The sequence below is a fragment of the Chlorocebus sabaeus genome, chromosome 3, assembly GCF_047675955.1.
Source record: "Chlorocebus sabaeus isolate Y175 chromosome 3, mChlSab1.0.hap1, whole genome shotgun sequence".
In the NCBI taxonomy this organism is placed as follows: domain Eukaryota; kingdom Metazoa; phylum Chordata; class Mammalia; order Primates; family Cercopithecidae; genus Chlorocebus; species Chlorocebus sabaeus.
This window is the reverse complement of record NC_132906.1, coordinates 23591207-23617521: the sequence shown is the minus strand read 5'-3', so window position 1 is coordinate 23617521 and position 26315 is coordinate 23591207. Positions and strand designations below refer to the sequence as shown.

Genomic DNA, 26315 nt, shown 5'->3' with positions numbered 1-26315 from the left:
ATTACTAAAATCTGCATTTTAGTGCTAAAATATTGTTGGTGACAAAGCCAACTGAAGAAGAGGTTTTAAAGGTTCTACCAGGATTGAAAATTACTTGGTAATCTTATCTCTCTTTTTAACATTCATATATTCACTCAAATATTTATTCCAGCATCTACAATGTGCCAAATAGAATGGTAGACACTCAGCCTCCTTCTCAGAGTTCACAGTTTAAGTTTAGCATAGAGGATGCGGGTAAAGAAAAAGGCACATTAGGCCAGGCATGGTGGCTCACGCCTGTAATCCCAGCACTTTGGGAGGCTGAGGCGGGTGGATGACCTGAGGTCAGGAATTCAAGACCAGCCTGGCAAACATGGAAAAACCTTGTCTCTACTAAAAATACAAAAATTAGCTGGGTGTGGTAGCAGGCACCTGTAGTCCCAGCTATTTAGGAGGCTGAGGCAGGAGAATCATTTAAACCCGGGAGGTGGAGGTTGCAGTGAGCTGAGATCACACCACTGTACTCCAGCATGGGCAACACAGCAAGGTTTCATCTCAAAAGAAAAAAAAAAAGAAAAAGAAAAGAAAAAGGCATATTGGCAGGTAATTAGAAAGTACAAGAGAGGCATGTGTACAGGGTACTGTGAGACCACTGAGAAGGAGCACCTAACACAGCCCGCACAGAGACGTTACGTTCTTTGAGGATAGATATTTGCGCATAGAGATGTTACTTTCTTTGAGGATATATATTTGATTATCTGACTTGAATAGCAATTCTGTGTAGAGATCTACAGAAAGGAGTTCTCCTCCTCCTACTTATTCTAAACATTGAGTGACTTTCCAATTAAATCTTCTGTTTAACCACCTGTATTTGAAACAAAGGATTCTAGAAGTGAGTAGATCGCCTTTATGTCACATAGGATTGGGGATATGTCTCATTACAGACTATGCGCTGAGCTGCAGCACAAGATCTGAAAAAACTGGCTCTGGACCAGCAATTCTCCTTCAAAAGGATGTGTGGGAGAGAATTTACAGCAAGTCTGAACGCAGAGAAATAAGGGATAGAACATCACAGCTTTCTTGGAAGGAAATGGCAAGGCACATACTTGACCAAAGAGGTCAAGTGATTAGGATGTTTGTTTGCATTTGTGGGTCAAGTTAAAACTGCAGTGGGCAAAAAGCCAGAAGTCCATGGCTCCACTTCCTAATTGGCCCCCAAGACTGAGACAAACCTATGTAGAGTCATAAGGCACAGTAGCCTATTATTTTAGTCTTTTGCTCCTTCCTTCCCTCCCTCCACCCCCTACCATTTCTCATATCTTCTTTTCCTCTCCCGCTCTGTCAAACAAATGGAGGACTTAATCTGCATTTCATCTTATCAGGCATTTCAGTGATAAGCATAATAACAAATCAATTATATGTAAATTTGTAGATGTTCATTAAAAACATACACCTTTGACAGGGAGATGATCACCAACTATTAATGCTTTAAGTAAGTTAACAATATGACCCTGTTAGGGTTCTAGTCACAAAAGCTTCCCAAAATGGTGAGACTGAATATGCAACATGCAAACTTAAACTGATGATGGCACTGATTAATGCAGTCGGCAAGGGGAAATGCACTATATGCTTTTTATAAAGTGATCCAACCCCAAGAAGGGCATTATCGATTCTGTGATAATTTCGAAGTATCATTTCATCTTTACATGATTTTTTTGTGAACGACTACAACTCCTTTAAGAGATCTATCAACAGAACGAAAACTTACTGATGAAGATGTTAGTGACTTCAAGGCACAAAATTCTTCTGTTAAAATATAAACTACACATTAGGAAGAAACTGTGATCAAATGTGATATGGTCTGGATGTGTGTCCTCACCAAAATCTCATATTGAAATGTAATCCCCAGTGTTGGAGGTGAGGCCTGGTGAGAGGTGATAGGATCACGGGTTGGAACTCTCATGAATCAGCACCATCCCTCTGGGTACCATCCTCACGATAGTGAGTGAGTCCTGCTGCCATCTAGTCGTTTACAAGTGTGTAGCATGTCCTGCCTCGCTCGCTCATTCCTGCTTTTGCCATGTGACGTGCTTCCACCATGACTGAGTTTCCTGTGGCCTCTCCAGAAGCTGAGCAGATGCCAGTATCATACTTCCCGTACAGCCTGCAGAACTGTGAGCCAATTAAATCTCTTTTCTTTATAAATTATCCAGTCTTGGGTATTTTGTTACAGCAATGCAAGAATGGCCTAATACAGAAAATGCAATAGACATTTTCACTCACTCACAGGGGAGGTGATGCTAAGAGACTTCTCTGAAACACAGACCATTTCTGCATTTTTCTTCTCCTTTTCTCCTGGTTTCACTTTTTCTTCCCCACTAGATCCTGCCTCCTATCTTCCACTCAGGGTCCCACTGTCTCCATTCCTCCCTGTAAAAACTCTAAGCAGCGCACAGATGGGTGACGAAATGGTCACGGTGCAAACCCTACTCCACTTTCCCCCAGCTCTACTTTACTGCTTAATCCAAATCTCGAAAAAGCAATTATTGCATTAATATTTGTATGCTGGTAAATTATCTCACGTTCGTAACATCTCCTCTGTCTGGCACTGATGAAATGCTTCACGTTTGAATATTGCAGGTAAACAAAATTTACTTTCTTTAGGCCAAAACTTTTAATTTTGTTTAAAGACATGCTTCTAAATTGTATTAGGCTGGGCGTGGTGGCTCATGCCTGTAATGCCAGCACTTTGGGAGGCCAAGGTGAGTGGATCACCTGAAGTCAGAAGTTTGAGACCAGCCTGGCCAACATAGTAAAACCCTGCCTCTATTAAAAAAAATACAAAATATTTGCCGGGTGTGGTGGCAGGCACCTGTAATCCAAGCTACTTGGGAAGATGAGGCAGAAGAATCGCTTGAACTCGGGAGGCAGAAATTGCAGTGAGCCAAGATCATGCCATTGCACCCCAGGATGTGCGATAAGAGCGAGACTCCGCCTCAGGAAAAAAAAAAAAATGTCTAGCAGTTCCTCAGAAGGCTAAACAAAGCTACCATGTGACCGAGCAATTCCACTCCCAAGAGATATGAAAACATATATTCACATGGGAATTTGTACACAAATGTTCATAGCACCCTTATTCACAATAGCCCCAAAGTAGAAACGACCCAAACGTCCAACCCAAATGTACCAATGTATAAACAAAATATGGTATATATACACTATAATATATATTTGCAAACAAAAAGAAATGAAGTACAGTCAGCCTTCCATATTCTTGGGTTATACATCCACGGATTCAACCAATGGCAGAACAAAAATATTCTGATTCTTTTCTTAATGCATCTGTACTGAACATATACAGACATTTTTGGGTCACTATTCCCTAAGCAATATAGTATCACAATTATTTACATAGCATTCACACTGTATTATATATTACAAGTAATCTAAAGATTTAAAGTATACTGGAGGATGCATGTAGGTTATGTATAAAAAAAGATGCTGGAGAGGATGTGGAGAAATAGGAACACTTTTACACTGTTGGTGGGACCGTAAACTAGTTCAATGATTGTGGAAGACAGTGTGGCGATTCCTCAAGGATCTAGAACTAGATGTACCATATGACCCAGCCATCCCATTACTGGGTGTATACCCAAAGGATTATAAGTCATATTGCTATAAAGACACATGCACACATATGTTTACTGCGGCACTATTCACAATACCAAAGACTTGGAACCAACCCAAATGTCCATCAATGACAGACTGGATTAAAAAATGTGGCATATATACACCATGGAATACTATGCAGCCATAAAAAAGGATGAGTTCATGTCCTTTGTAGGGACATGGATAAAGCTGGAAACCATCATTCTGAGCAAACTATCACAAGGACAGAAAACCAAACACTGCATGTTCTCACTCATAGGTGGAAACTGAACAATGAGAACACTTGGACACAGGGTGGGGAACATCACACACTGGGGCCTATCATGGGGTTGGGGGAGAGGGGAGGGACAGCATTGGGAGAAATACCTAATGTAAATGATGAATTAATGGGTGTAGCACACCAACATGGCACATGTATACATATGTAACAAACCTGCACATTGTGCACATGTACCCTAGAACTTAAAGTATAATAATAATAAAAAGAAAAAACACCATTTTATATCCAGAACTTGATCATCCTTGGATTTTAGTATTTGCAGAAGGTCTCACAGCCAATCTCTCATGAATACTGAGGACAGCTGTACTGGTATGTGCCACAACATGGATAAAACATAAAAATATTATGTCTAAGTTAAAGAGGCCAGGTGTAAGAGATCACATATCCATACACATTAATGTCCAGAGAAAATCTATAGAGACAGAAAGTAACATTAGTGGTTCCCTGTGGGGGAGAGAAAGGAAATGGAGAAAAGACAGGAGTGACTAGTAATGGGTATGAAGTTTCTTTTTAGGGTGATGGAACTGTTCTAAAATTGATTATGGTGTTGGTTGCACAACTCTATGAATATACTAAAGTCCACTGAACTATACTTTTTTTTTGAGACAGGGTCTCCCTCTCCCAGTCATTCAGGCTGGGGTACACTGGCACGATCCGGGCTCACTGCAACCTCTGCCTCCCAAGTAGCCGGGGACTACAGGCACGTGCCACCATGCCTGGCTAATTTTTCAGTTTTTTTGTGGAGACGGGATTTTGCCATGTTACCCAGGGCTGGTCTCAAACTCCTGGACTCAAGTGATCTGCCTGCTTTAGCTTCCCAAAGTGCTGGGGATTATAGGTATGAGCCAACGCATCTGGCCTGAACTTATACACTTTTAAGAAAGTATAAATTGGCCAGGCGCGGTGGCTCACACCTGTAATCCCAACACTTTAGGTGATCAAGGCAGGCAGATCATGTGGTCAGGAGATCGAGATCATCCTGGCTAATACAGTGAAACCCCATCTCTACTAAAAATACAAAAAAATTGGCTAGGTGTGGTGGCATGCGCCTGTAATCCCAGCTACTTGGGAGGCTGAGGCAGGAGAACTGCCTGAACCTGGGAGGCGGAGGTTGCAGTGAGTTGAGATAGCGCTGCTGTACTCCAGACTGGGTGACTGAGTGAGACTCCATCTCAAAAAAAAAAAAAAAAAAAAAAAAAAAAAAAAAATCTTGTGTGTATATATATATATATAATTTGTACTAAAAATAAAAGGTTTTAAATTGAGAGGAAAAAGGGAGGACACTTCAGCTTATAACAACAGATTAAGATGACTATTTTTATTATTCAATTATCTGGGTAAAGTAATATATCCAATAAACAGTGGCTGGCTCTGTATGTTAATTTATAATTGAATTAGCTGTCTTGGGACATTCCAAAAAGAAGAAATGGCTCTGTAATGCCACAATACAGAACTGAAGAAGGCCAGTGCTGACACTACAAGGTCCTCTGCCAGTTGGTTTATCCTCTGGTATTTGAATCCACCTGCTCAGACAGAGAAATGGGAGGCTTTGAACACCAATTCAAAACCACAGAATAATGTTTTCTTAAACGCAGAGCCCAACACAAAGAAAATTATTTCTTTCCTGAGGGAAATTATTTCCATAGAGGTGGCAAGCCTAAAACCAAGTCTTTCTAGTGTATTCAGGAATTAAATAAAGAAACCATCCGCAGACAGTTAATAAGCTTAAAAATTTTAGCCGGGCATGGTGGCGGGTGCCTATAATCCCAGCTGCTCAGGAGGCTGAGGCAGGAGAATCACTTGAACCTGGGAAGTGGAGGCTGCAGTGAGCCAAGATCGTGCCATTGCACTCCAGCCTGGGCCACAGAGCAAGACGCCGTCTCAAAAAATAAATAAATAAATAAATAAATAAAAGCATATATATATATATATTTTACCTCTCTTTAAAATCAAGCGGGACTGGAAGGATGGTATGGAGATTTTATTGGTAAGGGCATTTTTCAGAAAATATAATTTTTGTGGCCTACTGCTTAATTAAAAATTCAATGTAAATTCTATATACAAATAAATACCAAACTTTGTTTACTGGGTACCTAGCCCAGATACTGCTCTTATCCATGTAATACCTTACATAAAATTCTGACTCATTTGTTTATATTACTAAATTCACCCCAAATTTCACCTCATTCAGGATGAGGTAAAAAGCAAACAAGGGCCAAATGCTGTGGTTCATGCTTGCAATCCCAGCAATTCTGGAGGCTGAGGCAGGAGGACTGCTTGAGGCCAGCAGTTCAAGACCACAGCAAGCAACATAGTAAGACTCTGTCTCCACAAAAAATTTTTAGAAACTTAGCCAGGTGTGGGCCGGGCACGGTGGCTCATGTCTGTAATCCCGGCACTTTGGGAGGCAGAGGTGGGTAGATCACGAGGTCAGGAGTTCAGGACCAGCCTGGCCAAGATGGTGAAACCCCGTCTCTACTTAAAAAATAAGAAAATTAGCCAGGCGTGGTGGCAGGTGCCTGTAATTCCAGCTACTCGGGAGACTGAGGCAGAGAACTGCTTGAACCTGGGAGGCGGAGGCTGCAGTGAGCTGAGATTGCACCACTGCACTCCAGCCTGGGAGACATAGTGACACTCTGTCTCAAAAAAAAAAAAAAAAAAAAAAAAAAAAAAAAAAAAAAAATCAGCCCGGTGTGGTGGGGCATGGCTGTAGTCCTAACTGCTCAAGAGGCTGAGGTGGAAGAACTGCTTGAGCCCAAAGGTCGAAGTGACAGTGAGCTATGATCATGCTATGAGCTATGGAGCTATGAGCACTCCAGCCTGGGTCACAGAGCGAGACCCTGTCTCTCTATTATTTATTTATTTTGAGACAGGGTCTCGCTCTGTCACCCAGGCTGGAGTAGAGTGACACAATCTTGGCTTACTGCAACTTCTGCCTCCTGGGTTCAAGCAATTCTCCAACCTCAGCCTCCAGAGTAGTTGGGACTACAGGTGTGCACCACCACTCCCAGCTAATTTTTGCAGTTTTTGTAGAGTTGGGGTTTCACTACGTTGTCCAGGCTGGTCTTGAACTCCTGAGCTCAAGCAATCCTCTCACTTCGGCCTCTCGAAGTGCTAGGATTACTCACATGAACCACCTCACCTGTCCAGACCCTGTTTCTAAAAAAAAAAAAAAGCCAAAACAAAACCATATAAGAAGTTAAAAGGGGAAATGTTACTGTTCCATAATAAAGTTGGTAGTAGATCATTGATCCTTCTATTAAAATCACTATTCAAAAAGAAAGTATTAAAATTTTATAAATGTGATTAAATTTCACCCACTTATAGTCAACATAGTTGACAGTTTATTTTATATCACATTTCATAGTCTAAAACTTTTAATTAAGGCTCTACTTCATAAATTAGCAAATAATTATTTCTTAAAAGCAGTCTTAAAGAGGTCTGTCATTAATCAATATGCTCTGTTGGGAAATTGATTGTCTTTTTTTAAAATATAAAAAAATACATATTTAAAATATAAAAATATAAAAATTTAAAAATAAAAATTTCCAGTTATAGGAAAAATGAAAAGAAAAAAGGAACCAAGTGAATATATGTCAGTGCAAAGCATTATAATAAAAACAGCACTTATTAAGTAGTAGTAAATTTGAGAATAAGCTTCAAACATTAAAAACACCTATTTTTCCTTTTGGAGTAGAAACTGAACTAAGATAAAGCTTAAATTCTACACTCTACATATTCTACATACCTGGTTTAGGATTAATGATGATGATTCTTAATAATATAGAAATTAGAAAGCAGCCTGCCTGATGGGCAGATCACCTGAGGTCAGGAGTTTGAGACCAACCTGGCCAACATGGCAAAACCCTGTCTCTACTAAAAATACAAATATTAGCCAGGCATGGTGGTGCATGTCTGTAGTCCCAGCTACTTGGGGGTGCTGAGGCAGGAGAATTTCTTGAACCCGGGAGGCGGAGCTTGCAGTGAGCTGAGATCGTGCCACTGCACTCAAGCCTGAGGACAGAGCAAGACTCTGTCTCAAGAAAGAAAAAAAAAAAAATTAGCTGGGTGTGGTGGTGGGCGCCTGTAATCCCAGCTACTCGGAAGGCTGAGGCAGAAGAATTGCTTGAACTGGGAGGTGGAGGTTGCAGTGATCCGAGATTGTACCACTGCACTCTAGCCTGGGCAACAGAGCAAGACTATCTCAAAAAAAATAAAATAAAAATAAATAAATAAAATAAAATAAAAAAAAAACCAAAAATAAAAATAAACTTTTCTGAATCCTGACCTGAAATTGGGTAGGTGGTGCAAAAGGAAATTAAGCGGTCCAGTTCTAATCGGGGCTAGTTTTCAATGACACTTTTTAATACAAGTATGCTGTAGAGGAACACTGGTAAATGAATACTGTTAGACAGAAAACACAGTGTTGAAGCTCAAAGTGGTATTGGCAGTTTGGTGTTTCAAAGGGAGCAATTAGATAAAAGTTTTTCATGACTTGTATCTTCAAAGGAAATGCTGTAAATGCTTCTATTTGACAGATAAAACAAAATGTGAAAAAAGCTAGACATAACCCATTCAAGGTTAAAAACCAGAGTACCAGGAGAAATAATAGGCCTCCTGAAATCTTCTATTTTTAAGGGGGAAAAATCCAGAAGTTAAACCCTATAAAAATATCTGGTATGGTTTGTATATCTGTCCCTTCTAACACTCACGTTAAACTTAATTCCCAATGTGGCAGTAGTAAGAACTGGGCCTTTGAGAGGTGACTAGGTCATGGGGATTCTGCCCATTTATAGATTAATGGGTTATCATGGGAGTGGGATTGGTGGATTTATAAAAAGAGGAAGAGGAAGAGAGACCTGAGCTGGCACACTCAGCCTCCTCACTATGTGATGTCCTGTGCTGCCTCAGGGCTCTGCAGAGTCCCCACCAGCAAAAGCCTCTTACCAGATGTGGTCCTTTGACCCAGGACTTCTTAGCCTCCAAAATTTTAAGAAACAAATTCTTTTGCTTTAAAATTGCCCAGCTTCAGGTATTCTATCATAAGTAACAAAAAACAGACTAAGATAATATCTCTTTAAATGGATACTATGTCCCTGACTTTATATCAGTTACCACAGCTTGGCCTCCTTGATAAGTAACTTCCTTTTTTTTTTTTTTGAGACTGAGTCTCACCTCTGCCACCCAGGCTGAAAGTGCAGTGGCGCAATCTTGGCTCACTGCAAGTTCCACCTCCTGGGTTCACGCCATTCTCCTGCCTCAGCCTCCTGAGTAGCTGGGACTATAGGCACTCGCCATCATGCCCGGCTAATTTTTTGTATTTGTAGTAGAGACAGGGTTTCACCATGTTAGCCAGGATGGTCTCGATCTCCTGACCTTGTGATCTGCCCACCTCGGCCTCCCAAACTGCTGGGATTACAGGCGTGAATCACCGAGCCCGGCCCTCGATGAGTAACTTTCACTCTTTCTAGTTGCTTATGTAAGTAAGTCACATACTGGCAAATGGGAGAAAAAGATGGGACCTAAGCACAGTTTCTCTAGCCAATAATTTTGCTTATAGAAATGAAGGTTTTGGCCAGGAACAGTAGCTCACGGGTAATCTCAGCACTTTGGGAGGCTGAGGCATGTAGATCACACATGAGGTCAGGAGTTCAAGACCAGCCTGGCCAACATGGTGAAAAGTCGTCTCTACTAAAAATACAAAAATTAGCCAGGTGTGGTGGTGGGCGCCTATAATCCCAGCTACTCAGGAGGCTGAGGCAGGAGAATTGCTTGAACCCGGCAGGTGGCAGTTGCAGTGAGCAGAGATTGTGCCATTGTACTCCAGCCTGGGCAACAAGAGCAAAATTCCATCTCAAAAACAAACAAACAAACAACCCCCTCCCCCGCAAAAAAAAAATTATAATTTGAACATACTGGCAAATTTTATATTACATACGTTAAGTGAACTAAATATTAAATATATAAGTAATGTATTAAATGTATTTAAGTACTTTGTCCAGGACTATTTGGCTAAATGGTAGAGCCGGGACTTGAATTGAGATCTCATACTCCAAATCCAGGGTTCTTTCTATTATACCAGGACACCCCTTTTCTTGGACCACTGATCTTCATGCTAGAATAGATTCCTCAAGTCTCTTGGGTACTGATGACCATTAGTACAGATTCACTTATGTCCTGGGATCCTTTTAAAGGGGGATAGTTGCCTACTTGGGGGAGAGCTAGGCTTTGGCAATTTTCTTTCCCAGTCAATGGACTGGAATCCATGCTGACCACTTCCTGCCCTCTCCTCTAGGTGGAGGTAACCCTACCTCTGGCCTACACCCAGCCTGGGGAAGGCATTCCACACTTTCTTGGCACTCTTTCCCCCAACCTCACTATAAATGACGTGAGAGGCCTGCCAAAATCCATCTGAAGAAAATATGGTGGGCCCTTGGAGACTGAGGACTTTCTTTTTTCAAATCAATTCATGAGATATTTACTGAATTTTTACCATATTTTACACTATGGGGTATATGAATATTTAGGGACAGGAATAGCATACAACTCTGCCTTCAAGAATCTTATGCTTATTGAGGCAATTTAGTCTCTAAATAATAAAACTATTATTTAAAAAGTTAGTTTCAAAATCAGTGGCTTCTATGAGAATTTGATACAAACTATGGATGATATGTTCCCCAGAAAAATCCATATATTTTTGCACATATTCAGGATATTCAGGAACTTAATGGATCCCCTGAAGTCCATCCACTGGTTAGGAATTAAGAAGTTCTGTTGTAAGAGATTCACTGAGTACTACCATATAAAAAATATCTTAACCAAAACCAAAAGACATACTAGTAATCCTTTTTCTTTGATGCAAAATGAATAAACCTTATATCCCATGTGAAGGCAAAGAAACTGTTTTCCCTAATCATCTGAATGCCCCTCTACAAGTGACTATTTTCCATATCTAATTTTTTGTGTTTAATTCCATGAGAATCTCTTGTCTGTTTTCAGAGTTTCTGGAATGGTCTTTACATATAGATTATACATCTACACACACAAAGATAAATTTCATTAAAACCAGAAGAAACACAGCTTAGCTAATGAATTAGTCTATTTCAAAAAAATTTTTTAATCTAGCTTAGAATGCTGTTTCTAAGGCTTTGATGCCAAAGGGAGTGAAGTCATTGGGATGAATTGATAATACTGCACCATGAACACTTTCTTCTGATTAAAAAGTAAATCTTTTGGAATTTAAATTTCTTAACAAAAAGTGAAAGGTTGATGTATAATGGTAAAGAAATCTCTGCAGAAGAAACTGTATAATGAACACTAAAATTTCATAAATAATTTCCTAAAGCTTTGTATAAATTAAAAAAAATCAAGTTATTTCACAAATAGGTTATTTGGTTATGTTAAGATTTTTTTAAAATTGGTTATTTTGCTACATATTCTGAATCAAATAAATGGAGCAGCAAGAATCAACATACTCTTGAGTATACTGGCAGAGTGGACAAAATGGTAAAGCAAATGAGATAAAAGAGTTTCCATTCAATTTTCTTAAACCTATAAGTAAATACTTAATCTGATACTGTGGTAACACACGGTGGAGAAAGTTAAATGGAAAACAATGTGACTCAAAGACTAGAGAAAGAATTTGGATTTCTTATTGTTACTATCATTTTAAATGGATTATTAATGCAAATTACTAGTAAATGCACAAAAGCCTAGAGAAGAGATAAAAATGACTATTTATAAAACAAAGATAAACTTTCTAAAATACCAATTTGTTAAATTTGTCCTTAAAAATGGGGAACAGGCCAACCTAATCACAATCTCTGCAAGCATAATGAAAGTGCAGTTCAGCTCAGGTTTAAAAGGACCTACTTAGATTCTAATTAAAAAAAAAAAAAATCCACAGAGAACAATCCACAAGACAGGGATAAACCCTCCCATAATGACAAAACAGTATAATTCTTTCAAGAATGCGATTCTTCTATGAGGCACGTTTTCCAAAAAAAGGGAAGGAGTTAAGCTTTTTCAGAGGAAGACAGGGAAACAAAATAAAGACCAGAAATGCTATCAACAGATTTCAGGCTTAATGTCAAGAATAAATGAACACGAGGACAACTTCTTTTCTTCATAAAGAATTGTTGATATTAAGTGTACTAAAATCTAAAATAAAAACTGATGTTACCAAAAAATGGCTGCATTAAGACAACTTTTCTGACTGTTGTCATAAAATTTGTCATTAGCATAGGTAAATATGAACGAAACCATGTATGACACACTTTCAGTAATGTCATGTTAATGAACGGGGGCATATTCAAAGGATTAGTATGAACATATACATACCACAGGTTGTTTTGTGATGTCCACCAAGTCCTTAAGATTATAGTATTGATGTTTCTCAAAGGCTGAAAATAGCATGTCTAAAACATGTTGTTTATCAGCTCGAGCTCGCTTTCCGTCTTCTTTCTTTTTCCTTTCATATTCAATCTATATGCAAACAGCAAAGGAAATAAAAGCATCAATTCAACATGCTCACTCTGAAACACAGGCATTCTCTCTCTCTTTTTTTTTTTTTTTTTGAGACAGAGTTTTGCTCTTGTTGCCCAGGCTGGAGTGCAGTGGCATGATCTCAGCTCACTGCAACCTCTGCCTCCTGGGTTCAAGCGATTCTCTTGCCTCAGCCTCCCAAGTAGCTGGGATTACAGGTGCCCGCCACCACGCCTGGCTGATTTTTTGTATTTTTTTTTTTTTGAGACAGAGTCTCACTCCGTCGCCCAGGCTGGAGGGCAGTGGCGCGATCTTGGCTCACTGCAAGCTCCGCCTCCCGGGTTCATGCCATTCTCCTGCCTCAGCCTCCCAAGTAGCTGGGACTACAGGCACCCGCCACCACGCCCGGCTAATTTTTTGTATTTTTGGTAGACACGGGGTTTCATCATGTTGGCCAGAGTGGCCTGGACCTCCTGACCTCAGGTGATCCACCCGCCTCAGCCTCCCAAAGTGTCGGGATATCAGATGTGAGACACCACACTTGCCCAGGCATTCTCTTTTTAGTCATTCATTAACGACTAGATTTTAAGCTTCGAGGCAGCAGGCCTCTGAACAGTAGTTCAGAACCTGGGACCTGTTACTCCTAGGAGTCCCCATATCTTTAAGGCTCTAAATTAGTAATAATTGCAGTCACTTTGATTATCCCCTCAAGTTTTAGGTAATGCGTAATGTGCCCATTTCCCCCCAAAAAGGCCTTTTGCCAAAATTATATCAATTCAGTGTGGTTAACTGGTTAGCTTGTGTTGATCGAAAACTCTAACTTGTAGTTCTTTTGTTTTTGATTAACAGTAAAACAGTTTATTGAACAGATGCAGTTTCGTAGGTCACATCTTTCAAACATGGGGTTCTTGGAGGCAGGCAGATCATAGAACAGGTTCTTTATGGAGTGAAAAGTTCGGGAAGCATTGGTAAAAAGGAAAGGACATGGACCTTTTCTCATCCCGACCCTGTGCAACCTCCTTGAACCTGTTTCTCTTCCCATACAATAAAGTTAGTTTAACAAGAGAAAGGAGTAAGTATATACTTATCACCTCAGGCACAAGCAAACCATTTTTCTGAAATTCCCATTTAAAACTTCATGTGACCTCTAAATTCACCTGTATAATACATCTTTATTTTTAACATGGAAATAAAAAACAGAGTATCTCCTGTCCAAATAAAAATAACACATCAGGACCATGTGTTATGTTTATCCTGTAGTTTTGTGTACCTCCATGCATGCCAGCTTAAAAAGCAGTGGTACTAACACAATGAAGAAGTTCCCTCCTACTGTTACCATCCTGGGACTGTACATTTGTAAGACATTACTCTTTTTACTGATGCAAGTTCTGTTCAATTACTTAGTTAATTGAGACATTTGTTTGTTTGTTTGTTTTTAGGAACACTTCACGTGTATAAACCATCAGAAACTTGTTGAAGGGGCCAACCTGGTAAAGAAAGCATCAATAGGCTGGGTGGAAACTGCCAGAGAATTATGTCCTGTGTGTCAGCTGGAATAATTATAATCTGGGGACTAGCTTCAAAAACAATGAAATACATTTCAAAACTTACAAATAAATTATTCTATAAATTTCAGCCTCAGGTAGTTAGGCTTACTCTATTTTAACAATAAGGATTTGTTATAAAGGATAAAATTTAGTTTCTATTGATTTATTGATATTAAAACTAAAAATACATCTTATGAGAGACTGTCAAATTAGTGGTAAAAGGTAACTCTGACAACCTTGAGTATTTACTTTTTAGTTACATAAAGGTAGGAGTGAGACAAAGGGAAAGGACTCGATCTTCATTTTTTGATATGTACGAACTGGGAATAAAACTCAAACTCCACTGAGCTTCAGCAGATTAAGCATGACGATATGCTAGGCATTGTGCTGAGATATGGGTGTGCTAAGATATGGAGACAGTAAGACAGACTGTCTTTTTAAATGGCTTTAAATGGATTAAAATGATTAGAGAGGGGAGGGCCTTGAACGTTTTTAAATGCAGTAATGGACAAAGAGCTACCTAGGACAAGATCATCATGCTGAAAAAAAAATGCAAATGAATGACATAGATTGTATTGTTGGGGAAGACTGAAATCCAGCCAGTTTCAAATTTTTTTTTTTTTTTTTGAGATGGAGTCTCGCTCTGTTGCCCAGCCTGGAGTGCAGTGGTGCAATCTCGGCTCACCACAACCTCCACCTCCTCAGTTCAAGCCATTCTCCTGCCTCAGCCTCCGGAGTAGCTGGGATTACAGGTGCGCACCACCATGCCTGGCTAATTTTTGTATTTTTAGTAGAGACAGGGTTTCACTATGTTGGCCAGGCTGGTCTTGAACTCCTAACCTCGTGATCTGCCCGCCTCAGCCTCCCAAAGTGCTGGGATTACAGGCATGACCCACCACACCTGGCCTCAGTCTCAAGTTAAATTCAGGAAATAGCAAAGAGAAGTGATGATATACTCAGTTTCTACCTTCAGTAGGCTGTTGTGTAAAATCACTGGAGAAGCTATGAAGTTTAACAAGAAAAATGTTTTCTTTTTTTGTTTTTTGTTTTTTTTTGAGACGTAGTCTCGCTCTGCTGCCTAGGCTGGAGTGCAGTGGCGCGATCTCAGCTCACTGCAAGCTCCGCCTCCCGGGTTCACGCCATTCTCCTGCCTCAGCCTCCTGAGTAGCTGGGACTACAGACGCCCGCCACCACGCCCGGCTAATTTTTTGTATTTTTTAGTAGAGACGGGGGTTTCACCGTGTTAGCCAGGATGGTCTCGATCTCCTGACCTCGTGATCCGCCCGTCTTGGCCTCCCAAAGTGCTGGGATTACAGGCTTGAGCCACTGCGCCCGGCCAAGAAAAATGTTTTCAAATAAGCGCACTGGTAAAGTAAGATGACCTACTTTACAGAGGGCACACATTCTAGTTGGCTCTGGAGAGAAAACTTTTTAAGTGTTGTTATCAAATTGTCCCAACCCAGAGTCACGTGTCAGATGCAAGAGGACCTGAATCAAAGGTAAAAATTAAGAATAAATTAGAAAAGAACTTTAAAATCAATACTAGGGATAAGAGTAAGGGTCAGATTAAGTTGTAATTAGTAATGTTAATGAGTAGTAAGAAAATTACCGAATTCTACCCAGATTTTTCAAAAAATCACGGGGCCAGGCGGGTGGCTCACTCCTGTAATCCCAGCACTTTGGGAGGACAAAGCACGCAGATTGTTTGAGGTCAGGAGTTCAAGACCAGCATGGCCAAGTCTCTGCTAAAAATACAAAAAAATTAGCTGGGCGTGGTGGCACACGCCTGTATTCCCAGCTACTAGGGAGGCTGAGGCAGCAGAATCACTTGAACCCAGGAGATGGAGGTTGCAGTAAGCCAAGATTGTGCCACTACACTCCAGTCTCAGCAACAGAGTGACTCTGTCTCAAAAAAAAAAAAGAAAAAAAATATTGGTTTACATGCTTCAATCTCAAATTGAGGTTAATGTTAAAATTAGAAAAACAGACTAAAAATATATGCTTATCTTTCTGTGCTAACCATGTATATCACTGGTTTAATTCCTGGGGGTACTGCAGCCTACCTCTACACTTGCCTAGTAAACAAAAACTTTTTTTTTTTACATTCCAAAATATTTCTTAATTGTTTACTTATCAAGATAAACTCTTTCTCAGCCTACATATTCATGTTTCATAGTTCCCGAACACAAGTCAGTGACAAACTTCCATGTGATTCAATCCAAGCAAATTTTTTATAGTCCCAAACCACTTTGCACTCAAAGACACCAGCCTTCCTCATCGCCTCAATATCTTTCATGGAATCCTAATTTCTGCAGAAATCTGCATATGCCTTATTTCTTGGTTCACCACAGCAAACTCAGAGAGCTGCAATCCCCAGGGATACAATGAATGCTCCAACAACATAAAACCTCAGATGCAAGGTGTTTGGTGTCATCAAAGCACTGGAAACCATGGCAGTTACTGTCCTTGACAGGTATATGTCAATCTTAAGTAATGAGATTCAGAAAATAACTATACAGTTTATTCGAGCCCAAAGCTTGAGGATAGCCACGTGGAGGCACAGTTTCAAGGTACCCTGACGATACAATCTGTAGTAAACAAAAACTCTTAAAAATGTAGTCTGAAGGCCGGGCGCGGTGGCTCAGATCTGTAATCCCAGCATTTGGGGAGGCCGAGGTGGGTGGATCACGAGGTCAGGAGATTGAGACCATCCTGGCTAACATGGTAAAACCCCATCTCTACTAAAAATACAAAAAATTAGCCGGGCATGGTGGCGGGCACCTGTAGTCCTAGCTACTTGGGAGGCTAAGGCAGGAGAACGGTGTGAACCCGGGAGGCGGAGCCTGCAAAGAGCCGAGATTGCGCCACTGCGCTCCAGTCTTGGTGACAGAGCAAGACTCTGTCTCAAAAAAAAAAAAAAAAAAGGTAGTCTGAAAACTCAGACATACAAAACAACGATAGCAATAACAAAACAGAAACATTCTTATTAGAGAAATTTAAGTACTTTAAAATTAATCCCACATTTATTTAAATTTATTTAAAAATAAAAACAGGGCCGGGCGCGGTGTCTCAAGCCTGTAATCCCAGCACTTTGGGAGGGTGAGGCAGGCGGATCACGAGGTAGAGAGATCAAGATTATCCTGGCTAACACAGTGAAATCCCGTCTCTACTAAAAATACAAAAAAAATTAGCTGGGGGTGGTGGCAGGTGCCTGTAGTCCCAGCTACTCGGGAGGCTGAGGCAGGAGAATGGCGTGAACCCGGGAGGTGGGGCTTGAAGTGAGCCGAGATCATTCCACTGCACTCCAGCCTGGGCAACAGAGCAAGACTCCATCTCAAAAATAGATAAATAATAAATAAATAAATAAATACGGAACATCTCTTTAATGTCCTCAGGGCCTGTTTAACTATGGGATAATTTATAGAAGATTGTTTTAAAACAAAATTTATGGCCACGCATGGTGACTCACACCTGTAATCCCAGTGCTCTGCCAGGCCAAGATGGGAGGATGACTTGAGACCAAGAGTTTGAGACTAGCCTGGGCAATAAAGTGAGACCCATCGCTACAAAATTAGCCATGAACAAGCCTGTAGTTCCAGCTACTCAGGAAGCTAAGGCAGGAGGATTACTTGAGCCCAAGAAGTTGAGGTTGCAGTGAGCTACGATCATGCCACTCATGCACTCCAGCCTAGGCGACAGAGTGAGATTCTGTCTCCAAGAAAATAAATAAATAACAAAATAAAGATTAGGCCAGGCGCAGTGGCTCACACCTGTAATCCCAGCACTTTGGGAGGCCAGGGTGGGTGGATTGCTTGAGCTCAGGAGTTCAAGACCAGCCTGGGCAACATGACAAAACCCAGCCTCTACAAAAATTACAAAAATTAGCCAGGCATGGTGGCACTCACCTGTAGTCCCAGGTCTTTGGGAGGCTGAAGTGGGAGGATCACTTGAGCCCAGGAGACAGGAGCTGCAGTGAGCTCAGAATGCACCAATGCACTCCAGTCTGGGCAACGGAGTGAGACCCTGTCTCAAAAATAAAATACAGATTTAACTAATACTGTACTACAAAAATATTATTGTTTTAATTTAATTAGTTAACTAATTAATTTTAGAGATAGGATCTCACTCTGTCGCCCAGGCTAGAGTGCAGTGGTGTGATCATAGCTCATTGCAGTCTCAACCTCCTGGGATCAAATTATTCTCCTGCTTCAGCCTCCCAACTAGCTGGAACTACAGGGGCATGACACCAAACCCAGCCAATTAAAAAATTTTTTTTGAAGAGATAGGGTCTGGCTATACTGCCCAGGCTGGTCTTAAACTCCTGGCCTCAAGTGATCTTCTAACCTTGACATCCTAAAATGCTAGAATTACAGGCATGACCCACTGCACCCAGCCATTAAATTTTTTTTTGATAATGTCTAAGATAGGCTCATAACCCAAATTCTGCTCTGTGGTATCAGATAAGTAGTTTCAGTGTATGTGTAATTATCAAAGGGGATTTAAATGATTTCCATGGCCATTAAGTTGTTAATAAACTTATAGTTAGGACAAAACCAAGGTCACTGAGGTAATTTTTTAAAACTAAACAGTGCAGAAATGATAATCTTAATACTATATTCACAACTTGACACTACAAATAAACTTAACTGTACAAATAAACTACCAATGATATGAACTATTCTCTTTAGGAGAAGATTGCAGTTTTGAGATAATGTTATTTCTTCTCTTTTTAGCTCTTTGCCTTTTGGGCATTTTGTTTCTCAGTGGAGCTCAGGCACTGTAAGGAAATGATATTAAAGCAGTCAGATATCTAACTTGTTAGCAGCCACTAAAAATCTTAGTAAGACTGGAGTAGAAACAGCTTTTATATTGTGTGAATTTTAATTACCAATCTTCTATCCAATGATCACAGACCACTGTGCAACTGACTGTACAGAAATAAATGTCAATTCAGAAAGCACTTTAAGTCTTCAGTTACAAATTTTTACCAAAAAATCCATCATATACAATTAATTTTCACAACAGAACACAAATTATTATTGTTTTTTTTTTTTTTTTGAGATGGAGTCTTGCTCTGTCGCCCAGGCTGGAGTGCAGTGGTGCAATCTTGGCTCTCTGCAACTTCAGCCTCCCAGGTTCAAGTGATTATCCTGCCTCAGCCTCCCAAGTAGCTGGGACTACAGATGCATGCCACCACATCTGGCTAATTTTTTGTATTTTTAGTAGAGAAAGGGTTTCACCATGTTAGCCAGGACGGTCTTGATCTCCTGACCTCATGATCCGCCCACCACGGCTTCCTAAAGTGCTGGGATTATTGGCTTGAGCCACCGCACCTGGCTCCCCAACCTTTTTTTTTTTTTGAGATGGGGTCTCACTCTACTGCCCAGGCTGGAGTGCAGTGGTGCAATCTAACCTCACCGCAGCCTCTGCCTCCCATGTTCAAGTGATCCTCCTGCCTCAGCCTCTTGAATAGCTGAGATTACAGGCATGTGCAACCATACCTGGCTAATTTTTGTATTTTTATTACAGACAGGTTTCACCATGTTGGCCAGGTTGGTTTCAACAGTGACATGCCACCATACCCAGCCAATTAAAAAATTTTTTTTGAAGAGACAGGTCTGGCTATACTGCCCAGGCTGGTCTCAAACTCAAGGCTGGTCTCAAACTCAAGTGATCCACCCGCCTCAGCCTTGGAAAGCGCTGGGATTACAGGCGTGAGCAACTACACCAGTCTATTCTTGACTAAAATGCAACCAAATGTTGAAAATCCTTTGTGGATGTGGTATATAGATGTTCAACCGTCATTACTGAAACTGTAATCACTGACTAAAATTATAAATGCCACCCACTACCAATTAAAATTTATAATACAGACATCTATAAATTTCTAGATTATTGTTTGCAGAAATACTTTGTTTTGTCAAGGCAGTTTTTGTAAAGGCTTTTAACTTTTGAAGTGAGCATGACAGCTGTGAATATCATGGTTCTGCATGTTAAATCCCTATGAGAGATTATTCCCCCTCCCCTCAACTAATGCTTCTATTTCTGCCTAGTGTGTCATTATCTCTTGGGAGGAAATTATTTCTTTAGAATTGGTCAGTCCTTTGTGTGCAAATTCAAACGGACAAAGCATGTAGTATACTTATACTATATATTATAACAGGCAAATATTACTGAAAAGCCCTAATGATACAGTCCTACAAACACCCTTTTTATTCAGGAAAATTCAAATTTATGCATAGAACTTTAAAAGATTAACCACTCAAACCCCAAATCTTAGTTCTGCAGACTAACGGTTGGCTGCCACACTGAAGGAAATAGAGTATATATGCATACAAATGAATTTCCTTTCTAGTTCCTGGGGATTTACCTCAACTTACCAGTTTAAAACTCTTACCCATCTGAGCATAGTTAAGGTTTTCAAGTTCTTTCTGGCCAAGAGCTTTTACCAGAAATTAAAAAAAAAAAAAAAAGAAGAGAGAGAAAGAAAACTTATTTTTTCAAACTGTGGGGCAGAAATTCTAACAAAAATAAGAAAATAATAATTCCTTTTAAAAGTTCTAGGTTTGCTAGAAAGAGGTTTCCTCCCAAGTACCATTATTAAACACCCCACCCTAAACAGGAGATGGCAGAACTATAAAAAGTTCTCATCTCTTTGGATCAGTGGCTGTATACTAGAATTACCCAAGAAGTTTAAAAACTTAAGATGGCTGGCCTCCCCATTAGATTAACCAAATCAATTTCTGAGTGTATTTTTTTTTTTCTTTTTTTTGAGACGGAGTTTCGTTCTTGTTGTCCAGGCTGGAGTGCAGAGGCGCAACCTTGGCTCACTGCAACCTCCCGCCTCCTGGGTTCAAGCAATTCTCCTGCCTCAGCCTCCCAAGTAGCTGGGATTATAGGCATGTGCCACCATACCCGGCTAATTTTGTAGTTTTAGTAGAGATGGGGCTTCACCAGGTTGGTCAGGCTGGTCTCGAACTTATGCCCTCAGGTAATCCACCTGCCTCGGCCTCCCTAATGCTGGGATTACAGGCATGAGCCACTGCACCTGGCCTATTTTTCTGCTTTAAAAGCTTCCCAGGTGATTCTAGTATACAGCAACATTGAAAACAAATGTCTAGACAACAGAGGACATGATTCCTTATGAGAAGAGAAGGAATTCCTTATGAGAAAGGTTATAAAGAATGCTATGAAATTTACATAGGCTAGATACGACGTTCACAAAGTCAACCAGAACACACATACAGAGTCACCCTTACTTGGAATCAAAGTTGGAGGGAGTTGCAAAGAACCTTACGCATCAGCTGACTCTATACTTTGATTATACACCTCTGTGAGCAAAAAACTTAAAGCATGAACTATGCACATATCTCTTTATAAACTGGACAAATGTACCTACTATATTTATAAATAGACACTAGAAGCATACACAAGATAAAATATTTTAAGGGGATGAAAGAATGTACATAATTTTAAGAGTAAGTTTTGTCAAAACTACAAAATACCTTTACGTTTTGCTCTCAAAATATCATGATTTGTCTTCATGTTCTGTGTGCTTAGTTTTTAAATGCATTGCACACTGCGATAGCTTTGTATCAGCAATAGCTAATATAACAAGGTACAACACCCACAAAGGTCAAGGGTCACTTTGCCAGTTATTTTGCAACAAGTCTTCAGCTCTAGCCTTGGTGTTAAGGGCAGGGCGGCAGGAGATCTGCAGGCTACATTTCCAAGATTCCCTTGCTAGAGGGTTTCCAGCTGGGGTTCTGCCAATAGGAGAATGAAATTGGGAGGGAGGGAGATTTTTCTTCTTTTTTTTTGTATTGCAGGAGCACCTCCGCAGCAGCTTCCTGATCTCTTCTCCCTTTTGCAGCTTCAGCCCATCCATTTGGTATTCATAAATCATTTGTAACCAGCTCCCTACATTACATTCTTTTCTGCTTGGAATATCTAGAGTTGTTTTTGATTCCACCATAGACACTAACTGAGCCATCATTAAAGACAGGGCATGACAAGCCATATTTAAAATGATACTGATAATTTCCTTTTTGGAAGGGCCAAGTTCTTTTCAGATCTGATTACGTCATCACTGTTTGTCACCTCAAAGATTGGCTGATAAACCATTTTTAGAAGCAAGAGAAGTTCAGTTTTTTCACTTTCTTGTTCACATGTTTGGTTTATTAGTATTATCTCTAATTGACAATTTCTCTGCAGAAATCTTTTAAAGCCATTTGTTCACTTATTGAGACTGAGTTTAGTTAATAATAGATACTATAATCTGTAAATCTCTGAATTGAGCACCAATGCTAAAAAGCTAAAAGCAAATGAAAACATGAAGGCACAACGCTCAAACCCTCTGTCCTGTCCCATTTCCACTCTTCTGCTGAAAAATGACCGATTAGCACATGGGCTGCAAAAAGATGCCAGGGTCAATCTACACAGTATTTCTAAAGCTCAGTTTCTTTCTTTTATAAGGTGCCAAACAAGATATAAGTTATAATATAATAAATATGCTTTATAATAATATAAATAATTTTCCCCCTCACCCAGTGGGCCCTCTAGTAAACCATTCTTTGACGTCTCCATTTTTTCCCACTGTTTTCACTACTTCAAAGAATGGGGGAAATGTGATGTTCAAACGTTTATAAATGCAGGATTAAACAAATTCCTAAAGCCTCCCAATCTTGAGTATATTAAAGTGAAGTGTCAATTTAAGAGGAGGATATAATCAGAAACTACAAGTTCTTTAAACACAGAATCCTTTTTACACGACCTTCTCACCTAGTTAATGTTACAAAAAATTTACTGTGGAAAATGCTGACCTACATGAACTAAATTTCAGACACTTAATGAAGATTTAAGGTACAGGAAATGCCACTTAGGGGAAAAAACTGACATGTCATATTCTAGTAAGAAGATGGTTTTCAGGGGTGCAATTTCAATGGAGTATTCTAAGAGATAAAAATAATCATATAATTCTTTTTGGCTCAGTAGATGGTTTCTGAATGACAAGTATGACAGATATTATACCCAGATAGTTTGTGAACTAAAAAGATAAATCTGAATTTAATTCTTAGAATAGCTCCAAGAACAAAATTGGATATTTTTTCTACATATACACAAGTAAATTCACCTATGTGCCATAGGTGGGTGAAAAGCTGTGGATAAATGCAAGGTTTCTTTCTGACCAAATGTAGGAACATCGTTTTGCAAATACATATGCAATTTCCCAGTCCCTCTTTCACTTTTTTGTACAATTTTTAAAAATATTTTTATTCTGGCCGGGCGCGGTGGCTCAAGCCTGTAATCCCAGCACTTTGGGAGGCCGAGGCGGGTGGATCACGAGGTCAGGAGATCGAGACCATCCTGGCTAACATGGTGAAACCCCGTCTCTACTAAAAATACAAAAAAAACTAGCCGGGCGTGGTGGCGGGCGCCTGTAGTCCCAGCTACTCGGAGGCTGAGGCGGGAGAATGGCGTGAACCCGGGAGGCGGAGCTTGCAGTGAGCCGAGATCGCGCCACTGCACTCCAGCCTGGGCGACACAGCGAGACTCCGTCTTAAAAAAAAAAAAAAAAAAAAAAAAAAAAAATTTTTATTCTGAAAATTGCATTCAAAGAAGCTCAACTGTTAAAATGAAACACTGAGCTTCATGTTTATATAGCTTTATCTGGCAAGACTTTCAAAATATTTCAACATTATATTGAGTTAAAATTTTTTATTAAAAGTCTTTATTATGTTTCCTCTAAATCATTCTTGCTGTGTTCACTTATGTTTCTCAATCTTTAAAAGTCAATGTCCTCTTCTAATAAATAACAAAAATGTTACATTCTTTCTATAGTTGGTATTACACTACAATACTGAATATGTCTTTTAAAGCTATGCAGGTGCCCATCCTGGTTTACTCCCAAAAAAATAATGATTAAACATTCAAATGCAACGTGGTAGATTATAGTCAATCTTTGTATGTAAAAATCTTAAAGACTCATTACTATAATGACTTATTTTCACTATGACAACCTTAACAAAGGTTGATATCTTGAACTAAAATGTCACTTAATGTTAATTATCTTTATAGAGGGTGCTATAGCTTTATATAATAAGGAGTTCACAATGTAACATGTTTCTACTTACTTTATTCACCAGGGGTATGTATCTCAGGCACGAAGCAGATATTTAAAAAGTACTTGTTGTTTAAAGAAGGTAAGTCTTAGACAATCGGTAGGGTACTATCATGGCTAGCTATTCTTCTCTGGCTTTCCTTCCTTTCCAGTCTTCCCCTTCCCAACATAACTTTATCGCTTACCAACAATTCAGGCAATATGTGCTCACTGTGACAATTCCAACAATTGGAAAAGATTTTATAAAAAAGAAAATTAGGATAAAATCACTGTAGATCCTACCAACCAAAAATAATGACTTAAAATATTTAATCATTCCCCAGTTTGGGACATTTGTTTCCAATCTTTTCCTATCTTAAACAATAGAGAGAAACATTATTGTATATATATTTGGCACTGGTGTCACTATAATAAATTCCTAGACAAAACTGCTAGGTCAAAGGATATATCCTTTTATAGTGCATTTGACATAAACTACCAAACTTCCGTCTAGAAAGGTAATAACTCTTTACAGCCTATGAAAGTGTGGTCTTTCTCGTACTCACTGTAATAAAAACATACACAAGAGTAGAAACCACAGAGAAGCCTGGCCCATAAAAGGACAAAAAAGCTGAGTCAGGAGCTACAGAAGCAGTACACCAATGAGGAAGAAAGGCAAAAACAACTAAGATCTATACTGTTTTACAAAATAGAACAGAATCTCTATCTACACGTAGCTCCAGAAAACTGTATGTATTCCCATCCAAGAGTAGAAAAGACTAGAATGGAAGAGGACAAAGATGTGGACTTTTATCTATTTGTCTAAGTCAGAAAACAACAGAAAAATACTTCTTCTGGATCATCTGATACCTTACCTGTCCTTTTCTTTAGTTTACTTTCCTCCTAAAGCATAACCAGAGGCTGTAAAATGGAAGCTTGGCTGGATGCAGTTGAACTTTTACCTGATTTGTTTAACTCACATAGTGTAGCAATTTCAAAATGTGAATGTATTTATACAGGTCATGTGCACTCCAGTTCACATAGTCTCTATTACTGACTTTCTTAAATTTCATTGTTCCACTCATTTAAGATATCTACTTAGCCCTAGTGGCATTTGCATTTGCTATTTTCATATAAAACAATCACTCAAATTTCATAAAGTAGTAGTTTGGTAGATACTATCCTGTGTCACTTAATAAATGTTGATACTAAAGGCTAGTCTTTTTTTTTTTTTTTTTTTTTTTTTGAGACGAAGTCTCACTCTTGTTCCCCAGACTGGAGTGCAGTGGTGTGATCTCGGCTCACTGCAACCTCTGCCTCCTGGGTTCAGGCGATTCTCCTGCCTCAGCCTCCCGAGTGGCTGGAATTACAGGTGCCTGCCACCACTCCCAGCTAATTTTTGTCTTTTTAGTAGAGACGGGGCTTCACTATGTTGGCCAGGCTGGTCTTGAACTCCTGACCCTCAGGTGATTCGCCTGCCTCGGCCTCCCAAAGTGCTGGGATTACAGGTGTGAGCCACCGTACCCTGCCAAGGCTAGTCTTAAAGAAAATTTTCTTCCTAAACTCAGTATCAAAGGTAATCTTAACAAAGTGGGACACAAAATTCCAACTGTTAATTGCTATTTGACTTAACTTAGGTATTTTATTTTCAGGAAACCATCACACTTACTACATTACAGATATTTCAAAACCCAAAACCCTTAGTCCTTTTAGCAACTGCTAATCACCAGCAGCAACATACACAGTGGTTAACAGTATGGCTCCTAAGCTAGACTGCCTGAGTTCAACACCTGGACTGATCAATTACTGGCTGCGCCACCTCAAGTAAATCAATCTCTCTGCCTGTTACCTTATCTGTTGTAGTTTCTTCATAGGGTCGGAATGAAGATTAAATGTGATCACTTATGAAGCACTCAGACCAATACCTGGCACAAAGTATACATAATATGTATGCAACAAATGTGTATATTGTATAATACATATAGTATGTAGATACACAACAATAAAAAATGTCTTGAAATATAAATATACAATACTTTCCCCTTATTGGCAGGAGATACGTTGCAAGACACCTCCCTTCCCCATTTGATGCCTGAAATTGCAGATAGTACCAAACTCTATATGTTATGGTTTTTTCTATACATACATATCCATGATAAAGTTTAATTTATAAATTAGGCACAGTAAGAGATTAACAAAAATAACCCATAATAAAATAGAACAGCAATAACCATATACTGTAGTAACAGTCTGTGAA

The 26315-nt window shown here is 39.6% G+C and overlaps 1 protein-coding gene across 1 annotated transcript in view; it reads right to left on the bottom strand.

Moving 5' to 3' along the window:
* Nucleotides 1-26315, bottom strand: part of GTF2F2 (general transcription factor IIF subunit 2) — a 168503-nt gene that overhangs the window by 4750 nt on the left and 137438 nt on the right. Inside the window, exon 7 of the mRNA XM_007960323.3 lies at nt 12269-12412. Coding sequence (XP_007958514.2) covers nt 12269-12412 — 144 coding nt within the window. The remainder of the gene's footprint in view (nt 1-12268; nt 12413-26315) is intronic.